Here is a 14593-nt window from a genome sequence, read left to right as displayed (position 1 = left end):
CAGAGTGGGCCACTCAGCCTTCATAATAGTGACTCTAGAAATTTGATTCATAATGCTTGATTTACCATTAGATTATGTACTTCACACTGAAGAAATACTTAAGATTTCTGGTAAGCAAAAATCAAACCAGTGCAGATTTCCCTTCATGTCAGGAGTGAGAATTGAGTGTGTGTATCCCCTGCATTGTCAAACAGTTTGACTTTCTCTTTGTGAAGAAAAACACTTTGCAGGCTTGAATATGCTCTTATGGTCAGACAAGTGTAACACACAAAATCCAGTCCCATTTTCTGTTCCTACCAGCTAAGTTTGGTGCCTTTCCAGTCTGTACTTTTTTTACTAGGTTACTTACTGAACTGCCTAATTTGCTTCATGCGTGCTGTACAGGATGCTGAGTTGAACAGATAAGGTTCCATTGAATGGATGTCCCTAAAAGATAGACATAGTGATATTCATTGTTGCAGTCTTACAGAGTTAGCTGAGATCTGGAAGCTAAATAACAAAGGCAAAAAGAAATGAGCCAGGGTGCCAGAAAGAAAGTCTGGTGTTTAGCAGTTGTATCTTGATGAAAATTTCTAAAAAAAAAATTTTTTTTAAAATATTATAAGCTAATGAATTAAATCGGCTTCAAGATGGAGAAGATGGTATTTTCTAGCAGGGTTTAGTTCTGAATTAGTTCATACAGCTAAAATATGCCTGCAATTGCAGCATTTTTTTAATTTTTTTTTAGTCTGTATGCAAAGTAGGAAAATAGCATAAATAACCCCAGCTGTCCACATTAGAAAGTTGGTCTTCAGTGCTGGAGAAGAAATTTCTAATTTAGGAGAATGTCTTCCTAGAGGCATTTTCAGGGAAGCTTTTGTCTTTTCCTCATTCATTGGTAATTGGTGAGCTTTGTGTTTGATCAGTCAGACCTCAGCTGGAATTCCACACAGGAATTGCTGTGTGGGTTACACGTAGTCCATAGCTCTGATACTGTAGGAAAAAAAATATTTTATTCTTTAATAGCAGATACTGTCTAAATTCATGCTCTTTTCATTTAACAAGAGAATGCTGAAGCACTCTAGTTTTTCTTTCTTTTTCCTCCTTGGACATTCTCTAATGTCACTAAGAACAGATAATTAAAAAGTAAAAAAAGAAAATTAACAGTTAGCTTCACTGTATCTGTAAGTATTGCTATAGCTTTAAAGTAGGCTGCACACAGACATTCAAAGCTATATGAATGCACTACTTACCTTTAATTAGATAAAATAGAAGATTTCTGAATATTTAAATGACATCTGTTTAATAATTACTGGAATAAGTACAACATAACCGAAACAAAATGAATGCAAAATTTATGAAAAAGTTGATATGTTTTACCTAAGCAATTAAGCTGGTATTTCTTACAAGAAACTTATCATTTGCTGTCTGTATTTTGTATCTAGTGCAAGACTTGTTCAAATATGCCTTCCATCTTCTCGCTGTAGTATTGATTTACCGTTAGAAATTTTGAAAGGATTCTTCACTTGTGCATTTTTTCAACCCTTCCCTGCGCTGTGCTTCATTCTCCATAAAAGTTGAGGGAGCATTGTGTAATGTGCTGAGACAGTCAAGGAAGGTCTAGCAATATACCTGGGTCAAGATACTTAGCTTGCAAATGACCCATTCCAGTCTTACTGTATGTGTTTGGTTTGTATTTCCTAGTGCAAGTAAGTTAGTATTCTAAAACCCGTTAAGGTTAAATTTTCTTTCTTTTCTCTCTTGAAAAGAAAGATTTATTTTTCCTAAAGAGTTACACAGAGTTATACAGCTGTAAATCAGCTTCTGATGGTGGACAGCAATATCAAGAATGTGATTTTTATTGTATTTCTTTTGCTTGTATTCCTGTAACTTTGTTGCCTGACTCAGGAGTATCAGTTTCTGGTACTTTCTTCCTTAACCTATTTAACAAGTGGCAGAGCAAAGTGAGAGCTACTGATTTAAAAGAATTAGGCCAAGTTCTCCCATATATACTGTAACTCATGAATCTATAAGTGACTAAAAACTAATTGTTTTATTTAGAGAAAATAAACATTAGAGATCTGCAGTTCTGAATGTTCCAAACTAGGCAATAACTCGATGTGTAGATCATTAGTATTACAACTGGAAAGCAGAGGTAATAGATTGTGAACAAATAAGGAAAAAAAAAATAATCTGAGTGGCACATTTCAGATGATTTTTGTGCTGTAAAAGTACATGGTATATGAAATAAACCTCTGTAAGCAGTACTGAGGAGCATTCAGATTGGTTTGGTCTGTCTTCTCGGAAAAGGAAGTGTTTGCTTAATAAATCAAAACAGGGGCATCCTGGCTGTGCCACAAAAATAACTGATGTAATTTCAGACACATCAGCAGTAAGTGTTTTGGTAGCTCTCACCATCATAATTTAGAACCACCAAACAAATCAGCAACCTCACCTTAAATAAAAAAGAAATTGTAGGGAACCTACAGTACTGTTCCTTCACAAGGTAAAAGGGAGGATAAACAAGAAGTTCATGTTCACATCCTTTCCTCTGCTTTTACTCCAGGGTTTCTGGTTATCTATTGCTGTTTTATTCAATGCAGCTGAGACCAGTTAACTTCCCTGTGATTTTTGAGGTCAGATTTTAAATTCGATGTGTATTACAAATAATACTCTCAGATTATTTTTCAGATATAAAGAAAAACAGATTGCCAAGAAAAAGCGTCTGTTCTATTGCAGATGTTAGTAAATGAAACAGACACAGAGCATTAGACAGATGTGCTGTCCTCTAAGAATTTTTTGAGAAGTGTGCAAACTATAGGAAATATTGCAGGAGGATTTAAATTATGATTTTAAAAGTCATAGTATTTTAACTACTACTTTGCACAGTTCTTATATGTAATGTGAGCAGAGAGAAGAGTGGAGAAGAGTGGACATAATGCTTGAAAAAAAAGAGTGATTCAGAGCTACTGAGCTAAACATCTTTCCTTGAGATGGTAGGCAGAAAGGTAACTTCACAGAAAACTTCCGTGTCAGTTAAGAAGACTTCTCACTGTCTCCTTGCTTATCTGGCTGTTCCTTTAAAACCAGAATTACATGGGCAGTTCTAGACAAGCTCTTAAAGCCAGTGAAAAAAAATACAGTCTTAATCTGATTAGTCATTTTGAAAAAGGCGAGTAAGTTATAACAGTGCCTCCATGAAGAGTATTTTGTTCCTTCCTTTCTTCACTGCCTTCCCACCCCAATCTAATTCGAAACATGCTTTTGTGAAAGTTGTACCCTTAGTGTAATGGTGATCAAATATAACCAATATGTTCTGATGGGAATAGAAGTAGTACTTCGGACAGAAATGTGTTTTCATCTGCAGTCCTGGCTATAGGAGTGCAAATTACTAGGCTGTAAGGGCATGCTGCCACTACCATCTATGGGAAAAGATGACAGAAACTACAATACTCCTTTCTAAACATCAGAAATATTATCTGAACCTAATGGTCAGTTTCCTACTAAATTCAGAAGCAGGGGTGAGTGGAATAGCCTTTGTGTAAGGGTATGGATGATTCAGACGAATTAATATTTATTATTAAAAAAAAAGGACAGTGCATTCAGCTCATGAAAAAGCATTGAGTTCCCGTGTGCATCTGGAATAACAGCTTCCATTCACAGATTTGCATTTTACCAGATATACCACTGCCACCATCTGCAACTTCTTTTTCACAAGGAGAGCTGGTAGAAGGAAAGATATTTAACTATGAAGTTTGTTCTTCTTTTTGATAGGCCCAAAAGAAAAATTATTTTTGGACTCTTTCATTTCCTAGACAGTTGGAGTCTCTGTGATTTCTTTGACAAAAGAAATACATTAACTAGGAATAAGTTGGGTATCGCAAATAGTCAGTAAGACCCAATTCAGCTCTTTCCCACGTAGCAGAATGTCTATTTCTGTAAGGAACTCACTCATAGGGACTGTTAAAACGTAATGTTTTCTATTTTAAGAAATCGTACATAGGTAATTCAACAGGAAAAGTTACCATTTCAGGTACCCCTAATTCTAGGAAATTATGGCAGTTGAGAACTAAGCCAATAAAATGCTTTTTCATTATAAGCTGATTAAGTGTGTTGCATTGGACTTCTAACTCCTTCACTCCCAAAATATATATCAATATGAAAAACCAATCATAATAATTAACACTGGTCTGAGAGTTTCATTATAAATGCTCAGATGAGTTGTTTTAGAGCTGTATTATTTTTTATATGCTGGGGTTATTCTTCATTTGGGTATGTAATAACCTGAAGTGTCAGTCCGACCTTTCCCATGCATAAGGCTTTCTGTATTTCAAAGACATCACACACTAAACAAAATAAAAGCAGGCATTACTGCAGACTGTATTACATGGGGAGATATCCCATAGGCATGGATTGATGTATCTTCTGGCAATCAGAATAAAAAATTTATAGAAAATAAAAATGGAATGCCTCTGCACATTTGATACCTGAATATTAAGTACAAAATCAGGGGGTCAGTCTTAGCATTTGTAACCCAGAAGACTCCAAAGACTGACCTCATTATATGACACGTAAAAAGAAGTGACAGATGCACTGCTTCCAACTGCAGCTCAGTTTTGGTATTTCCTTTGACTACTTTTCTGTCTGATGCTCTAGGAAGCTCTTCTGTATCTCACTACCTGCCTCTTTGATCTCATAAGCCTTGTGTCATGTTTGGGAAGGAGGAGCTAATGTGTCCAAAGGTTAATACTTAAAAAAAAAATAAGATATTTCCCCCCAAGTGACAGACAGGAAATAAATTAAAGGCAGACTTAGAAAATGGAGTTAAAAAAAAGATGCATACTATTACAAAAGGTCATGGTATTCTATATTCTCTTAAAATGCCTCATTTATGACAGGTCAGTCAGATATATATTGTTGGTTGTTTAGGAATAACAGTAATAATTTCATTTCAAAATAGTTTTGTATATAGAAGGAAAGTCTTTTCAAATAGCTTTTCTATGAGTTAACCTCTAGTTTTAATTTATGTTCGCTGTCTGTAGCTCAAAGGGTTTGTTTCAGTAGCATGGGATTTCTAGAGCATAAAGATTATTTTACTGTATATTTCTTTCCAGAGTCATGTCATCTGTGTTGAAAATTAATGAATTTGTTGGCTGGAAATATCTGCTGGCCGAGTGCCACTCAAAGATTTCTTACTGTATTTTCTGCTGATTTTAAGTGTCCTTCACTCTGAAGTTCCATGACAAAGGAAAGCTCTAATAGAAAAACTGCAAGTCTTCTGTGCATTGGGAACATGAATACAGAATGGCCTTGGGAATTGCAAAACCCATGTTCTGCTTGAAATATCATTAGCTACTGTGTGCTTATATGTGTGCTTATACAGCAACATCACATACCCTATTTGTCTCTGTTTACTAATAGACGTGTTAGTGCCACAATGTATATTCTCTACCAGCTACAATACTCAAATAAAGACTGATTTCTCTTGATTTATCTTGAAAGTGTAATGTTAAATTTTAGAAAAGAAGTAAAGTCCTTTCAGAACTCTGTGAAAAAAATGCTAAGCAGTTGTGCAATATTCTGAGATCTGAATAAACTAAACAGAACTGTAACTGATCCTAATTCCCCATTTGGAGTTCTCCTGTATTCTTTTAGGCCTAAATATGATTTCTGTAGAAATCACATTGTTTATGAGATGTCTGTTTCTGTAGAAAAATAATGGGCTGTTTTTCTTCTCTTTTGGGCAGTTTTGGTATGAACCATGATGGAATTGGAAATTCCTGTGGGACCAAAGGTCATGAAGCAGCAAAACTAATGGCGGCTCATATTACAGCAAACACCAACCCTTTCTCTTGGTCAGCCTGCAGTCGGGATTACATCACCAGTTTTTTAGAGTAAGTAATCTCTCAAGAAAAATCATGAGTTATTCCAAAAATTCACACCTTTCAGAATAAATAGTTGAGATACAATAACATGTTCTTTACATTTTCAGAATGTAAAGACAGAAGTATAACAAGTCACTGAACTCTTACGTTGTAGAGTGCTTTTCCTGTGTATTGGCAAAAGCTTCTTCTATTCCATTCCCCACTTCACAGTGTTGATTTTTAATCTATTCAAACATTTTAAAGTACTGATCATATTTCATTTCTTAATCTTAAGGTGAGAAATAAAGAAATGTGGGATTGGTCAGTGAGTGATGGGAAGTATTTTTTTTTTCTAAATCATGCATAATGTGAGGAAATGCACTGAAGGGAACAAGCTTCTAGCCCTTTTCTTTGTACATTTCATTCTCCTGATTTTTTACGCCATCTTGCCTTTTTTTTTTTTAATATGTCAGTGTTTATTGGCACCTTTCATGAAAATATAAAGATCAGAGGAGAGGATAGCATAGATCTTTATGTTAATATTTTTAAATTGTGCTAACCTATACTTCTGTGGTGATTTGTATTCAGAAATAGATTCCTATCTTAAATTTTACTTCTGTATGAAAGAAATGAAACAGTCAAAATGCGTTAGTGTGAAAAATGTGCTTATTGATATACATGATACCTAATGAAGTCTTTGTATGCAATTAACCTTCGGAAGACAGGCACAGAGTTGTGAGATCACTGAGAATAAGTTAATAAAAGTGTTTTTTAAAATGTACATGAGATGGGGTCTTTATGAGAGCAGATGGAAGTTACTTGATAAGTTCGGTGTCATCAGTGTAATTAGTCCTTTAAGAAATAAAGGTTGGTCAAGAATTCAGTCGCTGTGTTTTAAGAGATGGACTTAAACCAGTCAAGTAGTCTAACAGTTAGATTACCAACAGCAAAATGGACTTTATCCACCTCTTTCGTGGATCTAATGTTAGAATAAAGTGCTGTATTCTGAATTGTACCTGAAGGGACCCATCTAGACCAATGAAGTTTTCCTTTTGTTGGTTCAGACATAGCTTCTCTCACAAAAGTACAGGAGCACTGAATTGTGTCTGTTGGCTTCCTATAGGGTCAATAGGCAGAATCAAATGTGTTGGTGTTAGGCACTGTTCAGAGGAAATTACTTCTCTTCAGTTACTGTATCAAGTTAAGGTATTTTGTATCATTCCACTGAACTATGAACCCATGCAATTTTAAGTGCTGGAGTGTTTAAAATGAACACCTAAACTAAACCGTACTGAATAAATCATCCTACATGTATGTGTGATACAGGTTTTTCACAATGTAAGTTGATTTTCTGAGGATAGATATATATATTCATTTAACACTAGCAGCATAAAAAATTGACAGGATCACTTGTTTTTATCATTACTAATCATATCTGTTAATTCAGTTCTGTTCCTTTTAGTTCTCTTTCTAGCATGTTACACAGCCTAGTTTTAACTATTACAAAGAATAGGATTTTCACATCTCTTCTGTGAGCTTTTTTCACAGTTCAGTAGTCCTGACTATCATCTTACATTTTAGATATTTTCTTGTAGCATTGAGGGTTTTTCTTACTGTTACAGTACTGCTGTTCTTAGTCTCACCTTCTATTTGGCACCCTCTTCTGCACTGCATTTTGAATTTGTAATTGTCCTGAAAATAAGTTGTCTGTTGATGAAGACTGTTCCACAGGTAGCTATGCAGTCATTTTTTACTTATGTGCTTAGAGAAGGAAACACGTGGTAAAATTCTGTGGCTAGTGTTATGCTGCAAATGTAATAGAGTCAACAATTTTATAAAAATCTCAGTCTGAACAAACTTTCTTGTTTCTTTACTTGATATCTCCATGTGTAGAGTGATCTTTCAACTTTTTGCTTTATATGTTAAAAAATGTTTAGCTTGTGCTTCATCTTTGTTTAAATGTTTCTATATATGTTATTATTTACTCTTAGCATCCACATTATTCTTTTCCATTCCGCAGGTTTGATGCACTGTTAAGTTTCATTTTTAACCCTGTGAGATGCCACTGAAATTGTAGTTATATTAGCATAAAGGCAGAATAGCATTCTGGTGAATCTGTTCTCTAGTTCTTATCTCTTCAGGTTTTTTGAGATACTTCTGTGTCGTTGCCACAGTTTTCAGCACTACTTGAATTATTACCATCTGTGTATTTCATAAAAACCATTACTGAAGATTCTAGATTAGCTAGAATAAGAACAGAGATAGCAGCTCCAATAATAAAATCTCTTTAATAATAAAAAATCTCTTACAATATTTTATCTTTATTTTCAAAAACGAGAATGTGTTATTTTTTTTCAAGTCCACCTTGGATAAACATTCTTTTATGCATTTCAGTTATGAATAGAGTTCCCAATTGCATCAAATACCATCATAAGTATTGTATAAAGAGCTAAAGACAGCTTATTCATCTACTAATTTTGCAATCTATCTTTAAAAAAGTCAGATTTCTCAGACACGATCTGTTCCTGATAAGTCTGTGCTTCTTATTGTTTGTGGTTTTAATAGCTTAGAAATGAATTAATTTTTTTCTAGAAATAGTTGTTGCATTATTTCAGAAAGTAAAATAGTCTCTAACAGTATAGTGTTTTTCTCTGGTTTCCATTCTCCTCTTTAAGTGTCGTGCCATCTCAATGAAACCAGGAAGCTGTTAAGATAGAGTTACACAGATACCTGTAGGACAGCTGTCAGAAATTTAGATCACTTCTTTTTTTACCCATTCACACCTTTCCTTGATGCAGAACAGCCTTAATAGCAGAGACTTTGCATTTTCAGGTAATGATCAGTGAGCAAGAAGCAAAGAAAACTCCTCAGTTTCATGTAGTAGCAATTCCCTGACTGCCCCATATGATTTTAAGGATGGGAATAAAGACAAAGTGAACTTGTGCATTGCTAATAGGTCTATCAAAATTCCCAAGAATGATGACCTGCTAACACAGTCTTTGAAATGACTAAGAAGAACCATTTTTTCTGGGGAAAACATTCCTTGTAGCACAAAATAGCTGTTGTCTGTCAAAGTTTATGTTAGAGTGAAAGATTGACTGAATTCAGTTTATCAACTGAACAGTTTATAAGTGCTTGACAATGGCTTTAAATTTTGTTAACCTTTTTATGTAATGAAATGCAGAAGGACTCCATGAGATTTGGAGGGTGGGAGAGCAGTGTCAGAGGACAAAGATTCCTGTGAAAGAAGTAGAAACCATTAATGTGTTTTCATAGGAGAAAAGAACCAACCCTTAAATTGTTGTCTGTGATTGAAAACTAATTCATATAAACTTCATTCTATGCAGCATGTATATGTATTGTGCAAGTTTCATTCTACATAGTGTGTAATTATCTAGTGAGTAGCCATGAAGATCCCTGGACTTAAAAAAAAAAAAAAAAAAAAAAAAAAAAAAAAAAAAAAGGAAGAAAAAAAAAAGAGAACTTTCATTATTCAGTTACTTTTATATTTTGTAGTAACATAATCTGGATGATTTCACGAGTCGGAGTTGCTTAATCTTGTCAGCATCAGGTAGGAGAAGGTATTACAAGAAGCCAGATGGCTGGCTCTGTCTTTTAAAGGGAGGATTGTCTTTTAAAGAGGAATAAAGCAGAACGATGAGTCTTATAACTATTTGACTCACAGGGCATTCTTAGAGAGTCTCTAGGATTGCCATACAGTGCGATGTAGATCTCAGAGACTAGACCATTCTAACTGTGGAAGGAAGCCAAAACTACTTTGGTCCAAGTACGCTCATAGAGATGATATAAAAAATCTTCCTTTGTTTAAGCCCAGGCATCATCTGCCCCCAAATTTTGGATATTCCAGTGGATATGACAGATAAATATAGGATAGTTTGTTGCCTATGGCAGATTTGCCAGTTCCTTGTTACTCCAGGGGAGTAACAATAGCAAATTCCATCTCTTTCTATACAAATCAATAGAGAAAATTTATATTCGTTATCATCTGTTGGTATTTGCTTTGTATTATAATTCGCTTCTTTATTCTTTTACTTTAGAATTTATAATAAGCTTTTGTTTGTTTGTTTGTTTGTTTTTGCTAACAGATAACGGGTTAAAAAGGCTATTTCCCCAATTGGCTCATATTTATCAAATTTTGCAAGTCAGTATTTTACCCAAAAGGCTACCTAATTTAAAATAATTAAGAGCCAGTTTCTGTTATCGTTGGCTTGCAATATGTTTTGAGTGTTGCTTTCCTAAGTAATAGCCTTTGTCTACCTCTTTTTTTTTTTTTTTTTGAATAGGTTGTAAAGGGCAGAATCAGCAATGTGTTAACTGTTTTGTAGAATGTATGGTAAAATAAAAGTAGAACAAATTGGCCCCATATTTTATATCTCAATCTCTCCCAAACTCTCAAGGACAGGTTGCCAACAGATTTTGATACGAGGATGATTTTGACAGATGGACTGGTAGATTTTTCCTAATATGGGTGCTGGATAATTATTCAGAATATGTTCACTTTGGAACATATTCTGGAGGAAAGTATACATGAAAGAAATAGCAAATTGGCTACTATCAAACCAAAGAAAAAATGAGCATTGTGAGAACACTGTGCAAATTAAAGTTTGATATGAACTAATCAGACATACAGATACCCTTGCATAAAAGATTGGAAAGAAACAGAATGTGTCATGAGAGAGTGTGGTAAATCCACATCAATATCTGATTTTCCCTAAAGTTCAAGAATGTTTGCATTTAGTGATCCTATTCTGGTTCATTTTAATTTTAAACATACCACTCTGAATCATACCACCATTAGTTATGTCCTCATTCTGCAAATATTTATGTTATTATCTATAGACTGTTGAGCAGTTTGTAGAGTTTATTCATTAGTGGCAGGTTAAGCAACTTTTGTAGCCTGTAGAAAAGTATATGTCCTGGTACTCTTTAAAAAACAGTTTATACTGAGGAAAAGTATGTAATAAATGTGAATTAAGTATTTTGAAAGGAGCCAAATGTTATACACAGGCATATAAATAATTCATGTTTTAAAAGTTATATATATAAAATGCACTGTGTTTACAGTTCATTAATTTTACTATTGTTATTTTCCATATACTTATGGAAAATTTTGTAACTTAATTAAAATCTTATGTATACTATCCATATATTTATCTATATGATTGTTTAGCTATAAAATAATTAAAAATATTTAGAATGCATTTAATGTATGCTTTTTAATCACAACTTGCATTATATTAATTCCACATTATTATTATGAGCAAGCTCATTCTGTAACATTCAAAACCCATTTTCTGTACCAGTGTTCTGGATCCTTCTTTCCTTAGCCTTTGAAGGGAGTTAGTTGTACCGTGTATGTTCCTGACATATGTGTGAATAAGTAGTGGAATATGAGCATAAATTCTGAAAGGTCTACAGCTATGTTTTTTGCATTTTTTCTTTAAGTAGTGTAGGGATATAAAAGTGATGTCTGCACGGAGACAGTGATCGTCATTATTGCATTGTTTGGTCTGTAGAGATTCCAACACTGAATTCCTGGTTCACATGGATCAAACAATTAGCAGTGATAGAAAGTTGGAGATCATGAGCTTTAAGTGAAAGCTCTATTATCCTTGCTATCCTTCCAAACAGAAACAAGATTAATTTTTGCTATCCTGAAATATTGAAATAAAAAACTAAATTTATCTACATTGTAGATTATTTTACAACTATCTCTTGACACACGACACTGGAATACTGTTCGCTGTAATGAAATGACATCCAGCTTCAGTATTATATATCTGTAGTTAGTCCCAATATGTCACATATAAACCCATTAAATTAACCTAGAATTAGGAAAATGACAAAGTCCCTGAGTATTGGTAGTATATTGTGGAGTAAATAGAATGTATGGTGAGGTTGAGATCATCTTATTTCTACAGCAGACAGTGAAGATTTATCCACTCTTCAAAAATGTAAGTGCTCTAGGTGGGATATCACGTTGGGTTTTTTTGATTTTGTATGTGCTTCCTATATAGAATAAAATCACACAGCACAAAACTGACAGTGAATAGAAATTTTCTAAAATTGAAGAGATGAAAATATTTAGGCATTCTTTTCCTTCCCATTATCTTCCTTTACATCTACACAGAGGACTTTTTCTTAGGCCAGGTAATAACTACTAGATCTCTGTTTGGAAAGTGCTCAAAAATCCTGTTACTCTTCTTAGACCCTTTTGGTTCACTCCCCTAGATTTAGTGTAATCTTTTCCTGAAGTGTCTAGGTTTTGCCTTGGTGGAGCAAAGAGACAGGCAGAAGAACAAGGACATAGATGCAAGAGTGTTACACCCGAGTCTGGTAGAAATTATCTGAAAATGTTAGCTAATCCTCAGTCTCCATTCATCGTTTGCATTGCTTTGATGAGATCCTTCATCTCCAATGGGAAGGCCCTGGTTTCATGACTGTTCTGTAATGTTTGCTATTTTTTCCAATGTACTTCAATTCACAATGCAGTATCAGGCTCCCAAACTAAGTTTGTAATGTGCCAGTGCTGTTCAAGTACTTTAAGAGAAATAATAGTACTAAAGCAGAAGGAAAAAGAGAAACAAATTTTGAGAGATCTTGAGAGATTGTGATGTAATGTAGCTAAGTGCATAACCACTTACCGGTCTTTTTCTTGCTGTTTTACTACTACAACCATATTTCATTATGGTGAGAATGCTGTCATCAGAGCAGACTGGGCATATTTTTGAATTTTCTACAAGGATTTGACTTCTATAGAAGTGTTAAATATTTATTTCTGCAGTTACGTGTCTTGCAGAGTAGCTGTAGAGTTTAGTTTACAGGTTCAGTGCATTTGAAAATTCAGATCTGTAATCTAGTACTGTGCAGGGATCTGTATGCCTATGGACAGTATCACCAAAGGTAATGAGAGATTTGTAAATGCTGTATCCTTGCCTGTTTGTTTACAGGATCATACCTCAGAGACCAAACCCTGCACTATCTGAATCTGTGGAAATGTTCCTGTCGTATGTAATATTAGCTCAAGCAAATGTTAAACTTCCCATTGCCTGTTTAAGCAAAGTTCCTGTCTGCAGATTGGTTTGGACAATGCAGAAAGATCAGATTGTATTTTATTTATTTCCATATTGGAATTATTAACATGTACTCCTCAGACATGGAGAATACAATGCTGAAATGGCTTAGATTCAAAAGAACGTAGGATAGTTTCTCATCTTCTGCCATTAGAAAAGGTATATGCTTGCAATCCTTGAAACTGGAGTAAAGGGACTAGTACATTATTTTTTTTTGTTAGAATCACACGTTTGATATTTTAAAGGTAGATTTCAACATCTTATGTCCTCATTGTGGGGATAGGAGGATTTGGGGGGGGGGAAGATGCAGGTGAATCAGATTAAATTTATTGGGATTAGTAACTGAATATTGTATCTTTTCTTTATTTACTTGGTAATTGCCTTAGTTGCTGTTTGCTTTCTTCTGAAATAGTCAGTGCTTGTTTGTTTACGTGTTTTTCCAAAGGGATAGTTGTAGTATTCTGAAAAAATAATCAAATAAGGTTAGAATGAAAACACAAACTGAATGGTTAAAGGGGATTTTTTTTTTTTTTATCTGCAAGTGAAAAATATAGAAAATTGGGGATCTCCAAAAAACAGTGTAGAACGTTCACTTCTGAAATTATGTTCCTTTGGCAAGGTGCATGGAAAAGATTTGGAAAAAAACCATAAGTGCTGGCAAAATTTGTAGGAATGTCAGAAAAAAATTTAAAGTGTTGGCACCAGAATTCTTTAAAAATCCTCACTTATTCACATGTGAAATGAAAGTAAAAAAGCATCTGTCCTCTTTTATGCTCACTGACTAAATAAAACTGAATAATTATATTTAGCAAAGTATGAAGTTTTCTGAAGAAAAGAACTGTCTGCCTTTGACTTTATTTGTTATCGTTCCACTACACTGAAATATTATGGTTGAATGTGGGCATGTTTTGAAACAAAACAAAACAACAAAAACAAAACAAAACAAAACACTCACAGAACAGTGAATATAAAGGAAAAGAATATTAAAGTTTTGAAAGATGATGATCTTAGTTAAAACTTGAAATTCTGAAGACTATGTGTTGTTAATGCGATAGAAAAGATCTTTAGATCCATATGAATTTTGTCACTCACACAAGTATAGGTGAATTTTAAGATCCTGGACAATTTTTACCACAGGAACAGTTTTGTTCTCTCACATGGAATAGGCATGCATGTTAGGGTCCTAATGTTATAAACATTTAGTCATGTTGAAATTTTAGTGTGTTTTACTTTTTCATAAACCAGTTGAGCTGCTGTTATCTGTAATATTTTAAGGTACTTGGCTGTTTGAAGGATCAGAAAGATTGTTAAGAATTATAACCTTTATTTATTTTATTTGCTTAATTTGTTTAATTTTTGTTCAATGACCAAATGTACCTATTATTCAATGAAAACAAATAAGAACCTTAAAACAAAAATGAAAATCAGTCTTGTGTGGCTCAGTAATTCTTGTACTTTTAAAAAGGATAATATAAGAAATCTATTTCGTGATCTAAAATAAGCACTTTTGTTAATAATTATGATGAAAAATTATTTTGATCTCTTAATTCCCTCTAATATATATGTATATATTTACCATGGGTGTACCATCGTACTGTTTGTTTATTGCGATCATATTTGTTTCACACCCAAAGGCGTTAAAAGTAAGAACTAGAT

At 33.9% G+C, this 14593-nt stretch overlaps 1 protein-coding gene across 9 annotated transcripts in view; it reads left to right on the top strand.

The window, feature by feature from the left end:
• ADAMTS6 (ADAM metallopeptidase with thrombospondin type 1 motif 6) overlaps positions 1-14593 on the top strand; it is a 158604-nt gene that overhangs the window by 67238 nt on the left and 76773 nt on the right. For all 9 annotated transcript variants that reach the window (XM_050716427.1, XM_035553522.2, XM_035553521.2 and 6 more), the window contains one exon: positions 5727-5873. In XM_050716427.1, the coding sequence (XP_050572384.1) occupies positions 5727-5873 (147 nt within the window). The remainder of the gene's footprint in view (positions 1-5726; positions 5874-14593) is intronic.

Source organism: Cygnus atratus, chromosome Z, assembly GCF_013377495.2.
Source record: "Cygnus atratus isolate AKBS03 ecotype Queensland, Australia chromosome Z, CAtr_DNAZoo_HiC_assembly, whole genome shotgun sequence".
Lineage (NCBI taxonomy): Eukaryota > Metazoa > Chordata > Aves > Anseriformes > Anatidae > Cygnus > Cygnus atratus.
This window is presented reverse-complemented; position numbering and strand designations above follow the sequence as displayed.